Source organism: Setaria italica, chromosome VII (assembly GCF_000263155.2).
Source record: "Setaria italica strain Yugu1 chromosome VII, Setaria_italica_v2.0, whole genome shotgun sequence".
NCBI lineage: Eukaryota > Viridiplantae > Streptophyta > Magnoliopsida > Poales > Poaceae > Setaria > Setaria italica.
The window spans coordinates 18,523,621-18,541,855 of NC_028456.1; the positions used below are offsets into that span (position 1 = coordinate 18,523,621).

General features: G+C 46.3%; 3 protein-coding genes and 1 long non-coding RNA gene across 7 annotated transcripts; 1 reads left to right on the top strand and 3 right to left on the bottom strand.

Moving 5' to 3' along the window:
• Window positions 1-1,783: 1,783 nt before the first annotated feature.
• LOC101762370 (CDP-diacylglycerol--inositol 3-phosphatidyltransferase 1) lies at window positions 1,784-4,947 on the bottom strand. Of its 3 annotated transcripts, none has more exons than XM_022828072.1 (10): window positions 4,929-4,947; window positions 3,653-3,737; window positions 3,494-3,543; window positions 3,336-3,375; window positions 3,193-3,237; window positions 3,045-3,110; window positions 2,697-2,811; window positions 2,510-2,566; window positions 2,323-2,421; window positions 1,784-2,061 (listed from the first exon to the last, which is right to left on the bottom strand). In XM_022828072.1, exons 4-10 carry the CDS (start codon window positions 3,347-3,349, stop codon window positions 2,008-2,010), a joined length of 450 nt encoding a protein of 149 aa, XP_022683807.1. In that variant the 5' UTR covers window positions 3,350-3,375; window positions 3,494-3,543; window positions 3,653-3,737; window positions 4,929-4,947; the 3' UTR covers window positions 1,784-2,007. The 3 variants fall into 3 exon arrangements, with proteins under 3 accessions (XP_022683807.1, XP_004975473.1, XP_022683806.1); XM_004975416.4 differs by lacking the exon at window positions 4,929-4,947 and adding an exon at window positions 4,150-4,579; XM_022828071.1 differs by lacking the exon at window positions 4,929-4,947 and having other exon boundaries at window positions 3,494-3,563; window positions 3,653-4,591.
• A 3,871-nt stretch (window positions 4,948-8,818) lies between these two features.
• Window positions 8,819-10,855, bottom strand: LOC101762770 (protein PYRICULARIA ORYZAE RESISTANCE 21). Its single transcript, XM_004975417.3, has 3 exons — window positions 10,708-10,855; window positions 10,179-10,260; window positions 8,819-9,833 (listed from the first exon to the last, which is right to left on the bottom strand). The coding sequence occupies exons 2-3, from the start codon at window positions 10,258-10,260 to the stop codon at window positions 9,118-9,120; spliced, it is 798 nt and encodes a 265-aa protein (XP_004975474.1). The 5' UTR covers window positions 10,708-10,855; the 3' UTR covers window positions 8,819-9,117.
• Window positions 10,856-12,387: 1,532 nt separating this feature from the next.
• LOC101763178 (protein PYRICULARIA ORYZAE RESISTANCE 21) lies at window positions 12,388-13,607 on the bottom strand. Of its 2 annotated transcripts, none has more exons than XM_022828347.1 (3): window positions 13,388-13,607; window positions 13,181-13,283; window positions 12,388-13,082 (listed from the first exon to the last, which is right to left on the bottom strand). In XM_022828347.1, exons 2-3 carry the CDS (start codon window positions 13,260-13,262, stop codon window positions 12,598-12,600), a joined length of 567 nt encoding a protein of 188 aa, XP_022684082.1. In that variant the 5' UTR covers window positions 13,263-13,283; window positions 13,388-13,607; the 3' UTR covers window positions 12,388-12,597. The 2 variants fall into 2 exon arrangements, with proteins under 2 accessions (XP_022684082.1, XP_014661056.1); XM_014805570.2 differs by having other exon boundaries at window positions 13,181-13,269; window positions 13,388-13,606.
• Window positions 13,608-16,670: 3,063 nt separating this feature from the next.
• LOC111257925 lies at window positions 16,671-17,756 on the top strand. The gene is made up of 2 exons (XR_002678533.1): window positions 16,671-16,882; window positions 17,266-17,756. It is a non-coding gene; the product is annotated as an uncharacterized LOC111257925 (long non-coding RNA).
• Window positions 17,757-18,235: the final 479 nt, after the last annotated feature.

Sequence of the window (18,235 nt, forward strand, 5' to 3'; positions counted from 1 at the left end):
AAAAGTACGATGTTATTGCAGAGGTCGCCACTGAGCTCAGGTACGGCGTTGACCACTTCCAGTAGTTGTCTATGGAGCAGCACGAGATGTTGTACAGGAGGGTTTTGGGCACCTGCAGTAGGTTCCTGAGGGTCGTCAACTGTTGTGGCAGTCGCGGGGACATCGTGCTTCCACCACGGGCTGCCTACCCCCGTTCGTCCTCTCCAACTCCTACCCACCAGGCCCGTACGTCCTGTCAACCACCTGTTCGTTCGCCGTACCCGGGCCCATGTACTGCACCACAGGCACATGCGCCAGCGGCTGGGACGTCCTGGGCCACACCGCCACCACCACTGTTTTGGCATGCCGCTGCCGGCCCGTCCACTCTTCCGCAGTACATGACCTCGATAGGTACGTGAACGTTATTTAGTCGTACACCATTGATGAAATGTTGTCCAATTCACCTTACTAACTAATAATTTATTAACACAGCCCCGCAGATGTAATACTTTATTAACACAGCCCCGCAGATGTATGGAGCTTACAGTGGAGCGAGGCCATCTTCTGCTGCACGAAGCACAGAGCTATGCCACTACTGTGCTTGATGAATATATGTTTTCTATTCCATTTTAAATACGCAATGAAAACTAACAATACCTTTACCTTGGTTGCATAACAGGGTTCGCAGACCGCGGAGGGGCTTCAGAGGACTCCGTCGAGGAGGAGGGACAGAGGTCCAGCGTCCATGCATGGGTGGACGATCCTTTTAGAACTGAGCCTGAAGTGATCGGTGCCTCGTAGTTGCGTGACGCCTCAAAGGCTCCTACACAGGGCACGACCTAGGAGCTTGTAACACTACCTGAGGTCGCAGCAGGACGTCCGCCTCGTGACGTTGCCCCACGGGAGCCCTTGACGTACGACCAGTAGCAGACCAGAGCAGCGTAGTGGGCAGCAAGGCGTGGTCGTGGTCGGGGTGACCAGCCTCGTTTCAAGCGAGGATGCATTTATAGTGCATAGGACCTCTTTTTTCTTTTGTACGCCGGTGCAGGCTATCATGTGTACGATTGTATAACGTACGATGTGTGATCATCCGCAGACTACTCTATCTAGGCCGGGAGTTTAACGATTTTCAATGATTTCGTGCAATCACTCTACCTTTCTCAAAAATATCATAAAAAATTAAAGTATAGTCTCGTATTACGAAGTTACGAAGGAAAACTAATTGATAAAGTCAAAAAAATGAAGGGAAAATAGTTGGAAGCGTGCTTATAGCCGATTCAACTGGCTATAGTGTCGCTAACCCCCCAGGGGGTCTTATTGCCAGCTCAAACGGCAGAAGGGCGCTTATCGCCGACGGTAATGCCCCCCCACCGTTTTAGCCGGCGAGGCAGGCCTGCACATGGCGCCGACACCCTTCTGCCGTTTCATACGGCGGAAAGGGCTATACCGCCGTTTGGTCCGGTGGCATACGTCTATTTTTACAAATTTTTAATTTAACTATTATTTCTGCAAAATGGTAAAAAAATATAAAAATAAAAAATCTCTTTTGTTTGTTCTCGTGGCTATCCAACTGGGCTGAAAGGCCCATGGACTAAACCCAGGCCTGAATCTAATTCTACAGCCCAATTGGTTTACTTGTGTTGTTTGGTGAAAGGAACGCCGCTTCCTGATCTAATTAACAGAAGAGATAATCCGAAAAGAAGTGTCTTTTTGAACAGAGTAACACGAAAGACTATGCAACTATCTCAATGGGGAACATCAATTTTAATAATTCTAGAAAACTTGATCCCCGAGAAGAGCATGATTTGAAACATGTAACATGTAAACATTATTCAGCTAAGCTCAAAAGCCTATTAGGGATAACAACAATCGTGAACACAAACTGAAACAATATAACGATCTCCGCTTTCTCCTCAACACATTCATCTCCTGCACATAAGTAGCCACTGTATGTAAACTTTGTGTACAAGCCCCCCAAGGAGGGTTTCCTCAAATACAAAACCGAATGAAGCCGGTGCCTTTTCTGCATCACTTGCTGTGCTTCGGATCAAACTCGACGCATGTGTCCGCAGCGGTTTTCATCTGTACTCAGGAAATTACAAGATGTAAAAAAAAACATCGGCCGATCTTCTTATTGAATTACACAATGCACTTGCACTTACTAGCCATGTAAATATGCAACTGCTATAGCACCATAAACTTCATAAAAAATTCAGTTAACGACCAAAACTTTTTTGTTCCCTTTTTTATCTATATCTATATGTACTCTTTTAATGCCATGATTCCAGCTACATGCAAATGTGTGTAGCAATTAAGTTTCAGGAAAAATTCAAGTGTGAATACCTGGGTGATGTTGCTAACTTGTTTCACTGCCCAGCCCACTAGAGTTGAGATGAACACCAAGACAATGAGGGGACTTTGCTTCATAACAACTCTACATACCTGTTACAATTTTAATACAGAAATGCAGATGCTAAGCAACTCACTTGTCAATTACATAAAAGCAACTACAGAACTGATGCCATCTTACACTAAGCAAGCTTGTCGATTTCTCATCAGCAAAGAGAAAGAGGATAATATATAAAACCTGTAATTGGAGAAATTAAAGAAACATATTAGCGGGTGAGACATACAGCTGATATTTGTTAGTTGTGTAAAAGCTTGCTGGATGCAATTTAATAATAAAGGAAAGTGCGGAAGTATGAGTGATCACATACCTCACAAGAAACACAACAGAAGGCCATGAATGGCCTATACCCATAATATAATTTTAGTAGCCAATTGTTTGTGTGTTTTACATCCTTGTGGCTAGTCTTACCTGACAACAAAGAACTAGTACAAAAATGTCTCATTAGTTGACCAGCAAACAATAACGAATTAGAGATTCTTAACTTAAGAAACTCGTGCATAGCAAACATACAACATATGCACCGTGAAGCCATCAGACTATTCTTAAAATGCAATTGGTATTCAGATTCCACCCTTGAGAGCAGGATTACTTACTGACTAGAAAAGAACAAACTGGGAACCATCAGGAATTGAAAAAAATAGCAGAAAAAGCTAACCTATACATTTGAAACCAGTGGCTCGTGATATCCAACCCAAGCAGCATCAAGAAAATTAAGCCAGGTCTGTAAAAACAATTTCAATTAGAATTTGTACAGAATATTAAGATTCAGAACAAACAAATATCAGCAATTTTGCCATCATTACTTGTAACACTGTGAGAGAAGGGCCAACAAACAAGCAGTGCTAACCCTGAAGAAGAGCAATGTCACAGAGCTTTGAAATTAATTCAGGCTGCAGAATGTATTCACTCTGCATATCCAGAGTCCAAAGATTTATTCAAAGAGTACCTATCTGTAACCATGTCCAGCACAGATCCAAATGTTGATGCTGATTCATAGAATGAGATAAACTGATCAGATAATTTAAAAAATTACCATATATCTTATTTTCTGACAAACATTTCAGCCTATATAACCTTTTAAAAATTCTTAGAAGTGTTTATTACCTTGATTAAACTTCCTTGCGAACCAACCATCGACACCGTCCAGTACAAAGCTGAAATTTTTGCAACGATGCTAGAATCATATACATGATATGAACCTACATAAACTGTTTGCATATTATAATGGACAAGAGTGGTCTGAGATAAGTTTATGATACTCACCTGAAGAAGTACAGGATAGCAAAGAGGGGCTTGTTCGAATAGCGAACAGCAAATGCAATGAAATTTATGATGATCCTGAAATACCCTGCATGATAACAATTCTAGCATGTTGTCCAATATATCTCCATCTTTCACCATATGCCAAAAGCAGATTGTTTAATAAAACGTCTTGTTAGTCAAAATATGAAATCTATTATGTTACTGGCTTTCAGATTATCATCCACACGATAGAGACCTAAAGTCAGAATGTAAATAAACATATTGCATTGTTGGTCAAACTATGTGCTCCATTAGATTTCTGGTGCCTCTTTTTTGTTGCTACTCTTGGGCACCCATTGCTCCCAGCAGCAAAACAACAATTCAGTTGAAACGTCTAATTCAGATAAACCATAATGAACGAAGTACAAAATGGCTTCTCTTGGGCACACATACTGAATTATCCAGTTAGCTCGAAACAATAAGGCGATACGTAAGCAGACAACCATCCAGAGGCTTACCAATGATGTTAGGAATGTAAAGATAGACTGACAGCATCTTCTCTGCGGAAGGCAGTGGCATGGACAATCAGAAGAGCTTGGAGACAATCAGTTGGTAACTAGAATTGACAGAGGTAGTGCATTGGTTGGGATTCCTGTGAGACAAGAGCAGCATTTCACATAGGGATGGGCGGTTGCAGGGAAGACCGGCTGCCGAAGTCGTCGCCTCCGCCGGTTCGGCCCCCAACCCCAAGAACCGAACTTCTCCACCCACTTCGCGGCGCCGTCGGTGGAGGATGAGGAGCAGGCGGCGGAAGCAGGCGCGAGGAGGAGCGGATCGGAGGCGAGGGAGGAAGAAGAGAATGGGGAGGGAGACGGGCACGGGAGGTGAGCCGGTGAGATTAGGAGAAATAGATGCACATTTTTTTTAATAATTTCTCCTTTCCGTTTTCTTACCATTTGATGTGGGCCCCACTCACACCCAGTAGGGGAATCTGATTCTACACAACTGTCGCAACCACCGAGAATGTTTGAACTCCCTAAACATGCTGTACGCCCCTTGGTAATCTAATCCAGCAAAAAAGCTGGTTGATGTTCACTTGATATAACTAAAACAAACCATCCAATGCACAACTTGATCAATGCCTTTATTTTCTATACAATATTTATTAAACATAGGAGAAAAAGTATATTTTTTATGCAGCGACATTTGCAGACAAATTTACTTGTACCATTGACAAATACCCAAAGTCAGTAAATAAAAGGTAATTTATGAGCAAAGTTTGAAATGGTTAGCTTACCACCTAACTTTGGTTGGCACTCTTCTAGCTACTTCTTCGTGTCTACTCCATCCACAGAGCTCACACCATCACAATCTAGAGAACTCAAAATCGCTCGTGGCTAGTAGTCACCACCTCAAAACTCCTGCACATATAGGATAGGTGCCAACGACCACAACGATGATTGTAGGGGCTAGAGGGCACACATAGGTGGGACAATGGTTGTTGATGGCGCGCGGCACCTTCGGGCATTTGTCTCTCTCTACCTGGAGGAGTTGCTTTCGGAGGCCGTGCACTGCATGTGTTGTGCATGTCCGTCGATCAGCAGGGGGAATTCGTGATTGATGAGTCCTAGGCAGTGTTTGGTTCGGCGAATGGTCACTGCAATCAGAGGTGGGATGCATGATTACTGTCTTTGTTTGGTTTATTAATGTAACGCTATCGCATTCCCGGCACAACCATAAGCCAGCTACGCAACAGCGAGACACATCTTCACTGAAACCGATTAGCAACATGATGGCCATGCCGGCCTTCTCTTCACCAATAATCGCCCGCCATGCTCTGGCTTGTAATCTTGGACAGCCGCAGAGGTAGCAGAATCCTGATTCTCTGATCGAAACAAGAGCCTTGCTCTCTCTTGGCAAAAACAGCCGCCGGAGGAGCCTTCCTAAACCAATCAGCTAGCAGTAGCAGCAGGTGAATAGCTTGGGCCTTAGTGGTGGCCGCTGGCCGGGTGGCGTGCCGGTTCCTGGCGGAGCTACTCGCCATTGTCTCCTTCCTCATCACGCACGGTCGCCAGGAGGTAGAGGACCGGAGGCGCAGGCACAAGCACAGGGCAGTGTTTGGAGGGCGTCGCCACATTGGAGTCATGATCTGTGACAGCGCGTCCGTTGTATCGTTTTTTGATTACGGTGGTTGAGGAGCGGTATCGGGCACGTACTGGCTCAGGGATCTGATTACGCGTTAACGGATTAGAGATTGTTGCAAACAAACGGATGTAACGATAAGACTTACCCTTCGTTACATTATATTTTAGAGAGCCAAACAGCATCTTGGATGATTGACGAAGTGACGGGGCCTTGGACTACCTCATGTGCTTCACGATGGCAGTCTGATTGGTGCTTATGATTTATTGGGTTATGATGTATATAGTTTGGCAGTGATGACAAGCTAGCAGTGTGGGTGGTATAGCTGCGGCGTACATGAGTGGCGACATTGAGGCAATTGAGCTATGTCATAAGAAGTTGGAAATGCTCTGTCGTCACAGTGACGAGCTTGGCAAGATGACTTATGGTGCACTCCATTGTTTGTGTTACTTAGCCATTCTGTGTTTGTTTGGGGGTTCAACTGATTCCCTTAATTAACCATGCAAGTGCAAGATTTTTTAGCCAGGTCTCTCTCATAATTCATAAACAAGTCCATGAACCATCTCCTTATGGGGGTGTTTGATTCCGATTCTAGCCGGATTCTAATGGAAAAAATCAGAACAAAACCTCTCAAACGCTGCGATTCTCGTTCGATTCCACAGTAATCGATTTTCTCCCGAGCAACGAATAACATGGCCTGAGAATCGGGCAGGGTGCCCGAGAACAGTCCTTGGTGCATGTGCTTTAAATCCCTTTGTTGCATGAGCATATTCCACCATATCAGTTTAAAGTATACAAAATCACTTTATAGCTTGTGGAAAATGCAAGGTCCATGATATCCTAAATTATCCGTGTAGTTTTTTTAATTAAGGACAACACTTTTGAGGGCTTTTGTCGAGGACAAATTCTACCGTGTCAAGACCAAACTTTAAAAAGAAACAACTTTGACAACTGATCGAATCCTACTGCTGTTTAACTTGAACACTTAATTTTCATGACCGCTATGGGCACATTCCGTGTTTAACATGTATGATATTAATACGTGAGGACAAATTGGTAAAATGGATTTAAAAATGACATTCCAAATACCAAAACGCAACTTAGTTAATTTCTTATGGCTTGCTAGCTAGGAAGGGGTATCAAAATATAATCAAATACTGTCAATCGATTCAAGAGAATCAGATCCAAAGGCCTAAAGGCCTCGCTTTACACAAAGCAAATACCCAAAGCTGAACCAACTTCCTACCTTACAACATAGAAAAAGAGGGGATGACACCCAAACATATACATCTTGACGACAGCTTAAGCTAACAAAAGGACTAACCGACACTAATTCTTCCCCTGAGGCCGACTAAGTTGTGTCGAGCAGCAATAGAGCATTATATATAGCTCAACGATGAGTGGCGAGTAGGGGGTACTAGGCAGCTGCAATGACTGGCCAAGTTGAGTGAACAATTGAACAGATAATGGTTCTTCAGTTCTCAACTCACAAGTCAAATGGTAAAAACATATGCACATCAAGACTGAAATACAGCAATTCATTGATGTCCTGGGGTTCGCAGCTGGTGGCCTTCTTCAATTCGTTGCTCCACACTGAGTGAGTGGGTGGAGTAGCTGGTCCAATCTAATAATAAGTATGGCCTCGTTTGGGATTGGAGCTTTTTTCTTTTCCTTCTCGAAATTCCTTTGAATTTGAGATACTATATATACTTTCGTGTAAAACACATGATTTTAGATAGGGTGGTCCTAGGGGAACATTTCAAAGCATAGTGTGGTGTGGAATCTTGTACCATTATTTCAGTACAAAACAAAATCTCCTGTGAAGATGTTTTGGATCACTTAATTAAATTAAGTTGGTAGGAGACACCTCTTGCCTTTGCACATTCTGGAGGGAACAAATTAAACTTGAGGTCTTTGCGCATTTTCATGAAAGTAAATGGGAAGATTTTCCTATGCTCTTTGCGTAAAGGGGTAGTATTGACAAAATAGAACCTAGCAGAGCACAATTAACACGCAGTACTGCTTTTGTCGATGGCGAAATAATCGAACACCGGGTTTTCCAATGCTGCTTACTGGCATTTTTTGATCCATTACACAGGTGGCTTCATGCCTTTATTAACCTCGTATCGTGCCTCACCTGTTTGGTATACTTGGCTCAAGGACATTTGGAACAATTTGAAACTGCCTCCTACTAGGCGCGGCCACTGTTGTTGGTCAATATGGCTGTGCGTGAATAAACATAAATTTTCTCCCTTGCAGGTTATCTACTGGGTTCGTACTTGAACTATCCTAAAGAAATGAAGTCAGATTTGCAGGTTTTGGTTGCAAGTGGCATCTTAGCACTTGGCATGTGCGGCCAAGGAACTTTTTACTCAGGCACCTGGATAGGGGTCTAGTATTTGTATTGATTTTCATTAGAGCTCTTGTACTTGTTTGTTTCTTTTTTGGCTATGTATATCCTGATTATGCAATGCCCAGGAATGCTTTTCAATGTCTCGTGTTATCTCAATACCTTGAAAATTAATAAAACTTCCCTTGTCAAAAAAAATAAACAGAGGACTTTTTCCCAAGAAAATGAATCATTAATTCACTATGCATATGAACCAGAGAACTTCAATAGGATCTTTTTACCGAACTTATATGCGGTCAATTAAATTCACATGTTCTAAAGAAAAGGCCTAGATTCCTAATTTTTCGTTGTATTATTGTGACGGAGGGACGTCCCAGCAGTAGCCCTTGTATAGGACCACCCTCAACGTTTGGGTATCTTCTGCGGGCCTTCTTTACGTTGGCCTGTTGCCGCCCACGGCGCATGCGGCCTAAACCACCTAAACCCCTATCCATCCATCCGATCAGATACCACATGTGTCCACAGGTACCAATACCATGCACCCAAAGCCTCCTTAATCCCACACGTTGCTCATTGCGGTTAAAACTGCATCCAGTGGTGTAGCCAGGAACTTTCAGAGTTCATCATCTATGAGATTGTTGCAATGATGGTTGATGCAGTAGTTCCAGTTGCATCTCTTCAAAGCAAAGCAAAGCAAAGCAAACAAAAGACTAGATTGAACAACTCATACAGTTACCAACATAACATCGAATAATTAAATACATTGGTGTTACATGTATTTATTTTTGAAGAAAGTAAATAAAGTTGAACGCACAACGCACACACTGCACAACCCAAATGGCAACACGACGCAAGGACCAACCACAAAAAGCTTCAGAGTGTACACGAACGGCACCGACTAGTGTCGGATTATTGCGATCTCCGAGGCCCATTAGCAGAGGAAATCGAAACCCGGCTAGAGCAGAGTGCTGATGCCATTAGCATGCAGCAGTTGTCACATGATGGAGCATCCCGGGTTGTCCTCGGTGACGATATTGCACCACGGCGGCGGGTAGACGACCCCCGGCGGCGGCGGAGGCGGCGGCGGCCACCAGAACGGCTGTTTGTTGGGACCGCAGCTGCACGGCGGCCACGGCGGCCTCCCGCCGCACTGGCACGGCGGCTTTGCCGGCGGGTCGGGCCTTTCGCCGCCACAGGCGCTGCACCTGTCGTGCTTGTCGTCATTCTTGGAGCACGTGCAGTGCGGCGGCAGAGGAGGCCACGGCAGCGGCCGCGGCGGCGGGCACTGGCACGGCCGCTGCGGCGGGCACGAGCACGGCCAGCTCTGCGACGGCGACCACGGGTACGGCAGAGGGTACGGGTATGGCACCCACTTCACCTCTGGTTTGGGCGGCGGCGGCGGCTTAGGTTCTTCCTTGGGCGGCTTGGGATCTTCCTTGGGGGGCTTGGGATCTTCCTTAGGGGGGTCCGGCTTGGGTTCTTCCTTGGGTGGCTTGGGTTCTTCCTTGGGTGGCTCTGGCTTTGGATCTTCCTTAGGGGGGTCCGGCTTGGGCGGCGGCGGCGGCCAGACCTCGACGATTTTGATCTCCTTGATGATCCTGCCGGCCTTGCACCAGATCTTCTTGGAGAGCTGCTCGCCGCTGAACTTGCCGCGCACAATCACCTTGTTGAGCTTCTCCTCGAACTCCACCTTCTCGATGCAGAACTCCTCTGCAGCAGCATCACAGAATTGAATTAGATGACTGACTCTGGTTTATTGATTTCTTTTTAGAAAATGAAAATAAGTTTCCGGCCTCTGCGACAACTCTGGTTTATTGATGCACGCTCACACCAGAACATAATCCAGCTTTATAATCTACTTTCTACTACCTGCACATATGCTGCTCGTCAAAACTTGTTCCGATTTCAGGTTGCTGGAGTTTCAGCATCGATTTTGTGTTGCCACAATTCCACCTAATTTTCGAGCGTGAAATTGAGCCCTGATGTTTTTTGTTTATTTTTTAAACAAAATTTATTGGACCACCAATTAACTACCCTTGTGCATAGTAAGTGTACCTTTGAGGCAGTCCAGGACCTTGGTGATCTTGGCTCTGCAGCGGCAGCATTCCAGGTCCACCGAGATAACCAAGATAGCCATCTGCAAATTAAACAAACACGCATAGGGTAACAATCTTGACTACGCTGTGAGAACATGTGCAAATATGAATGTCTTATCAATCATGCGTGGCCACTTTACCAGTCCTATAACCAAATTAGGATCTTTTGTGATGGCCTTAATTTCTAAAAGTTGAAGGTGATTAGCTGATAACATACTAATAATTGCTTACGATACTTTTTGCAAAGAAACTCAGCAGTAGGACAAGGCTTGACACCTGGACTTTGCCATTAAACTGATGAGAGATTGGCACCATACATCCGTGACCGTGAGGAAGATAAACGTGACTAAGGCTAGTTACATCAATCAAACAATCTCCCCAAACGCTTACAAAACTATATATCGAAACTAAAGCCAATGCCGGTCTACGCGATGATTAGTACAACGAGTTCGGAAACAACTGAAGGGAGAGAGAAGCATCAAGCTCACCTTTCAAACCTCAGTGTTGCCAATGGGCAAGAGAGGAGTTTGCAGGGGAAGGAAGAGGAAGGATAGAACGGAGCAAATCTGAGCCTTGTGTATTCTTATGGCTGGATATGCTGTAGGCTGCTGAAAAGCAACAATGCTGGCATTGAGTTTGGTCCATTGGATCACATCTCAACGGTGTTGATACTTGGGGATGGGTTGTGAAATCTACGTGAAGGGATGGGAAAAGGACTAGAGCTGTATAGGACAGGTTGGTCCTTCTCAGGGACTTTGTCTAGCTAGGCACCCCTCGTTTTCTTGCTTTTTCGTTCACATGATTTTACATACCATGGTTGTAGGATTTCAATTTAGAATAAATGCGGAAGGTCTCTTTCCAGAGTTTAGAAGTGTATGTACTTTATACTTCTTGGACTGTAAACTTGTAAGCATAAGAATGAAAAGAAAAAACTCCAGGCTTTTCACAAAAAGAAGAAAAACTCTAGGCAACTACATACATAGCACTATCTCAGGTGGTGTGAACTGCTTCGGAAATCGTTTTGGGGACACAAGGATTTCAACAAACCTCACCATCCCCATCCAGAGTGACCCTCATTTTTCACTGAAAGCTAGCGCTCTCCAAATCAAAGAAACTTTTTAGATCCTGCCTGACACAACAAGATATGAACAGTTGCGTTCTGTTGTGCCAAAGTCTTAGACAACATTACTTTCATATAGTACAGTAGGGGACTAGGAAGGATGGAACAAAGCGAGAATGTCGAGATGCTCCCAGTCACCACCACTTTGCATTATTCTTGGTTTCTTCGAACCTTACATCACGATACAGCGACTAAAATTAGAACAAACACTTCTTTTAGTACAACCTCGTTTAGAATACTGATCCTGATTCCTGCAGGAATTGATCTGATTCATGAAATACCATCGGTAAAATTCTTATACGAGGTTCAAAACATTTACGTCTTGTTTGGATCCACCCATCTAAAATTTAGTTGGCTAAACTTTAGTATCTCTTTTTTAGCTAGCTAAATTTTAGGAGTGTTTGGATCCACCAGCTAAATAATTGTCGAAGAGATATTTGTCTATCGTACCCCTCCCTCTCACCTCTCATCAATCTTCTTATTTTTTCCAACAAAGGTGGAAGGCAATTCGGTCTTTTACCAGTTTAACTGGGTTCAACTAACTAAAAGAATTTTTAGCCAGCTAAAATTAGCTGGGTTCTGTTTGATCCATATCAGCTAAATTTAGCCAAGTAAAATTTAGCTGGTGGATCCATAGCATGTTCGCTTCAACTTATTCAGCCGGCTTATCAGCCATCGAACAATATTTTTCTCTCACAACAAATCAGTCGTTTCAGCTTTTCAGCCGGCTTATAAGTCCAGCCGAACAGGCTCCATGATCTTATTAGGCATCTTCTGCCGACTACAGAAACTACCGTCAATTGGCTTTGGGCATGAATGTGTCATTTTATCGGATTAGATGTACGTAGGAGGTCATGATTGTATTAATTTCCATGTCAAACTCATAGCTAGCTCAAGCTAAGGTTTCAATTAATTAAAACACAAGTCAAACATACATAGAGTACTCTCCGTCCTAAATTATAGGTTATTTCCATATTTCATTTTTATATATACTATGTCTAGATACATAAGTAAAAACTATACGTGATCAAATAAAGCCTCAATAAAAAGAGCGAAGGTAAGGTAAAGTTCAAATTTACGATAAAGTCGGGATAATACAAAACACACTTGGATTTTGACAGCAGTCGCGCAGGCAACTTTGCAAGTTAATAGCACACCATCAGCACAGTTATTAGGCACGCACACGGACGTAGGCACATACGTCATCAGCTTGAATTTGCATCAGGCAGCACGCAGCAGCATCACCAGCAGTTCGCAGTTACATGACGGTGCAGGTCCCGTAGGGCGGGCTGTCATCGCAGACGACCATCGGGCACGGCATGGTCGGCGGCACGCACGGTGGGTAGCCGCCGCAGTAGCACGACGACGACCACGTCGGGTACTTGCACGGCGGCTGTTTCGGCAGCGGAGGCGGAGGAGGCGGCGGAGACGGCGGCTTGTACTGGCACCCGCAGTGCGGCGGGGGGCAGCTGCATGGCGGCGACCAGGCGCCGGGCTTCGGGCACGGGTACGGGTAAGGATACGGGCATATCAGCTTGCACTTGGGCTCCGGAGGAGGAGGAGGAGGAGGAGGAGGAGGAGGAGGAGGAGGCGGCGGCGGTGGCTCGGGGATCTCGATGTTCTTGATGATCCTGCCGGCCTTGCACCAGAGGTAGCAGCTGAGCTTGTTGGCGTCGAAGGGCCCGGAGACGATCACCTTGTCCTTCTCGTACACCACCTTCTCGATGACGAACTCGCATCGCTCTGCGCAGTGGAGTTGCATATATGTATAACCTCGCTATAATGAGTCATACATCAACGATGATACTCGTTCTGTCATCCACGCAGTGATCATGAATAACCTTGGATATAGCAGAGGACCTTCTGGATCTTGCTGCTGCAGCGGCAGCACTCCGGGTCCACCGTGATGATCAACGTCGCCATCGTCTCTCTGCAACATGAACCCTAACAATTATAAACTTTTCATTAGTAGAAAGAAAACAAAAGGTGGTATAGGTGCCCTCTGCGTTTTTCTTTGCCGCGCTTTCGCAGAGATTGGACGAGCTCACCTTCTGAAGAAATGCAGGGTAGCTAGCTAGGGAAGGAGACGACTAAAAGCACGTGACGCTCGCATCTGTGACCGATCAGCCGCTCTGTGCCTGTACGTGCTAGGTATAGCAGAGAGATGCGCCTGCGACCGAGGCGAGGCGGCAGTCGCGCAGCATCTGGTGTGGGGATCACGTCTGCACGGCTCGGGTCTTCAATGCCGCCGTTCCAAACCCCAGACGCAATGGCAAAGAAAAACCCCAGGCGTGATGGCATCTGGTGTGTGAGGAGTTCGTTCACGTACGTCTTGAGGGTTGGGATTTCGTTCGTAGGTAGGTGATGATCGATCCGATGGCTGAAGACGACGACGGACCCTATCGGTTTCATCCATCCCCGCTCCCCGGCCTCTCCATCTCTCGTCGTCCTGTACTCAGCAATGATGCTGCAAGAAGGCCGCCCCGAGGACGGATAGAGATTGGCTGGTACCACGACGTGAGTGCGTTGCTGTGTTCTAGTCTTCTAGACTTGAGCAGTTTGCTGCTCGGTTGTTGTGCTCAATGGCCTCCTAGCTGCTACGAGGTGGATGGCCTTCACAGCCATTCGTCACAGTACGAGGTGGATGGCCGGCCTTCACAGCCATTCGTCACAGTACGAGGTGGATGGCCTTCACAGCCATTCGTCACAGTACCACCTCATAGCAGGCCTGCATCTGGATCAGCCCATTCGTCGAGCTCAATCCTAATCTGAAAACCCACTGTACCTGATGAGAAGTGTGGGCAGGCTATATCACCATCCTCTCATCTGTTGCAAGCTAAGGAAAATATTGTACGTGCAAAGGGAAAACCTATCTCTAGCTGTGGAGCTTCCTAAGTAGCAGCAGCTAGCATCAAGGAGTAGAGAACTGTACAAGTATCCAATAACATGGTGTCACCCCACCAGAAGCCATGGAATAATCATGCATGCGTAACCTGGATCTATCTTCCATCCCAGATCCTAGAACCCAAGTCTAGTTGACGAGGATATATAGCAGCTCCCTCCCCTCCTCATCTCAAAGGCAAACGTCAGCCTTTATATCTCAAAAGTCAAAAGTGGTAGGTATAGTAGAAGCACAGAGAAGTATCATAACTCTACTACAAAGGTGATTGGAACTCTCAGAGCCCTAACTTTGGTTGGCACTCTCCTAGCTACTTCTTCGTGTCTACTCCATCCACAGGGCTCACACCATCACAATCTAGAGAACACTCAAAATTGTGAAGACTACCCACATAGGTGATTGCTAGGTGCCAACGACCACAACGATGATTGCAGGGGCTAGAGGGCACACATAGGTGGGGCAATGGTTGTTGATGGCGCGCGGCACCTTCGGGCATTTGTTTCTCTCTACCTAGAGGAGTTGCTTTCGGAGGCCGTGCACTGCCTGTGTTGTGCATGTCTGTCGATCAGCAGGGGGAATTCGTGGTTGATGAGCCTTAGACTCGATCGGGATGATTGACGAAGTGATGGGGCCTTGGAGGCTTGGACTACCTCATGTGCTTCACGATGGCAGTCTGATCGGTGCTTATGATTTATTGGGTTATGATGTATATAGTTTGGCAGTGATGACAAGCTAGCAGTGTGGGTGGTATAGCTGCGGCGTACATGACGTGGCGACATTGAGGCAATTGAGCTATGTCATAAGAAGTTGGAAATGCTGTGTCGTCACAGTGACGAGCTTGGCAAATATGACTTATGGTGCACTCCATTGTTTGTGTTACTTAGCCATTCTGTTTTTGTCGGGGGGTTTTTCAACTGATTCCCTTAATTAACCATGCCAGTGCAAGATTTTTTGGCCGGATCTCTCTCATAATTCATAAACAAGTCCATGCACCATCTCCTTATGAGGTGTTTGATTCCAATTCTAGCCGGATTCTAGTGGAAAAAAATCGAACAAAACCTCCCAAACGCTGCGATTCTCGTTCGATTCCACAGCAATTGATTTTCTCCCAAGCAAACGAATAACGTGGCCTGAGAATTGGGCGGGGTGCCGCTTGCGGGAAAATCCTGCCGATTCTAGCACCCCCTCTCCCCTTCGCACCCTCCAGCTCATCCCTCAGCACGTCTCAGCTCGGCACCCCTCCACGACCTGCCGCCCAGCCGATACGCGCCCCACCGCTGGCCCCTCCATGCCCCGCCACCGACCCCTCCCAGCCAATCCGCGCCCCGCCACCAGCCCATCAGCGCGCCGCCACCGGGCCCTCCCAGCCAGTAAGCGCGCCACCGCTGGCCCCTCCCGGCTAGTCCGCGGCCTGCCGCCGGCCCCTCCACACCTTGCCGCTCTCCCGGCACCGGGACTTGAAACTCGCCGGCCCCTCTGCATCAACTAGTGGTAGCGCCCCCGGAGGCCGACGCTAAACAGAGCTCCACCCGTCGGCCTATCCCTCCCAGCTCCGGCCATCTTTTCCACATCGCCGTCGGCCGAACCTCACACACACTTTCCTCTGCCCCCTCCACCTCCTATTGGTGCCGGCCATAGCTCCTCCGCCCGGGGATTTAAGAATCCCCGCCCGTCAGTGCCGCCAGCCGCCGAGCACCACCCCGCTGTCGAGCTCCCTATCCCAGCCACCTCTTCCACCATCGACCGCCAAAACGGAACCCTAGTGAGCCATGGATGGGCTAGCCCTTGTTTCCCCACTTCCTTGCACTATAGTTGTCGGAATCTGTAGTGAATATGGCCCTATGAGGCCATTGTCGGATTAGTAGCCACTATACCACAACCCAAAATTACCGTCGGATATCCGACGGTATAAGTACAAAAACACCGTTGAATAGTTAGTCGTTATAACTCTACGTTGGATCATTAGTCGGTATTACACGTTGTAGCAACTAGAGATCGGTCGGTATACAAAATTATGTATTCTGTTGAATCATTGGTCGGGATTACTGAATAGTTTGGTCGAACGATCCGTCGGCACAACTAGATTGGGCCTCACTTGCGCTCAGAACAGCCCATCTCACATGAAATTTAGCGGGCGGCCCACCTGTCAGCCTTATTGTCAACACAACAAGGCAAAAATCCTAGCATCCCCAATCTTCCTATGTCTTCCTCCGCCTCATTGCCGGCGGCGCCCCTCCTCCGTCTTCCCTCGAGCCGGCAGCCATGAAATCGAGTCAGCGGCGCCCCTCCTCCGCCTTCCCTCGAGCCGGCGGCACCCCTAATCCTCCTCCCCCACGAGCCGGCGACGCCCCTCCTCCGCCTCCCCCTCGAGCCGGCGGCGCCCCTACTGTGCCCCCCCCCTCTCAAGTTGATGGCGCCCCTACTCCGCCTCCCTCTCAAGCCGGCGACACCCGTCCTCCGCCTGGCCGTGCGGTAGCCTGGCCATGTGGGGTGCGCTGCCCCCCGCGGCCGCGATGCAGGCTAGCCGTGTAGGGCCCGAAGCCGGTGGTGGGAGCTCCTGGGAGGCGACAACGGCCCCGAACGGCCACGCCTCCGCCTCCGCTCACTCCTTCCTCCTCCGTGCAGATTGAGGCGCCCCGCCAAGGTAAGCCCCTCCAATCGCATGTCCTTGCTGTTGTAGGAGAGATGGCATATACGGTTTCAGTTTTGCATGATATAGATTAGACGATGTTTATCAGCAGTTAACCACTACTATTAGGCTCTTCATACAACCTGTATGTATTTCTATTGCTTACCTTCCTATTAGAATGAAAGAACCATTTACTTGATCACTTTGGATAGAAATACTGAAGGCCACTCTATTCTTGGATAGAAATGCATCCTAGGTGTTCAGCATTACTTTGGAGCCTTGCAAATAACCCATTTATTTTTTTTCTATTAGTAATACATGAACCAGTACTTTAGAATGGTAGGCAATGCTGTGAATTGATAATTCATTTTAAAACTGAGCCATTGGAGCTTTCTCAGGTTTCAAACATGCTCCCCTTGCTGAAACGTGGCATTGGCGTGCATCATTCTGGTCTGTTGCCCATCTTGAAGGAAGTGATCGAGATTCTCTTCCAGGAGGGCCTCATCAAGGTTAGCAAATTTTATGAATCTTATGATGTCTTGAATTGCTGTTATTGCTGAGCCTCAAAAGTACCACATTGCTGGTGGTATATCAACACTCAGCCAGCTACTTTTTTATTTCGAGCAATGATAGTTAGGTGTAGATGTTTCTATATACATGTTGTACTTTTCTTTTTTTCTTCAAGCAAGAATTTCATGCTTCAAAAACTGAGGTGATAGCTGTTGATTCCTAGCAGAGAATAGATTCTGCTAGTTGCTACTGTGTTCTAATTCCATAATGAGATTGGAATAATTCTTCTTTGAGTAACACGTAAAATGGATAGATCAGGGTTGGGACTATGATGTTGGAATAATTCTTCTTTGAGTCATGTTCTTTTATTCTTCTTCTCGGTAACGATGGTGTGCTCCCGCCGAGCATATTTATAATGTTTCCTTTGTAAGACTATGATGTGTGTTGTGACTTTTTTTTCTTGCTAATATTAAAACTTGGTGTTACAGCCAAAATGATGCTGAAAGGAAGTGCTGATAGTTTGAATAGGTACATATCATGGATTTCTGGCACCTGTAGAGCATATTTGTTATCTAGCCTGGTCGAATGATGTTCATGAAAGAAAGAAAAAAGATAAAGACTGGGATGAGCGGATCCTCTCAATCTGATAAATTATTTTGTTAACATTTGTTCTTAAGATGGTTGGTAGCAAGGTCCATTCTGATACTTGCATCCTAAAATCTTGAGTTAGCATGCCAATGCTCAAGTTCTGATCTGCTGTCCTTTTCATTGTTTGAGTCCTTGTATGTTTCTTGTAGTTAAAGCATTGTTTGAGTCCTTGTATGTTTCTTGTAGTTAAAGTGCGAAACTGTTCTGTTC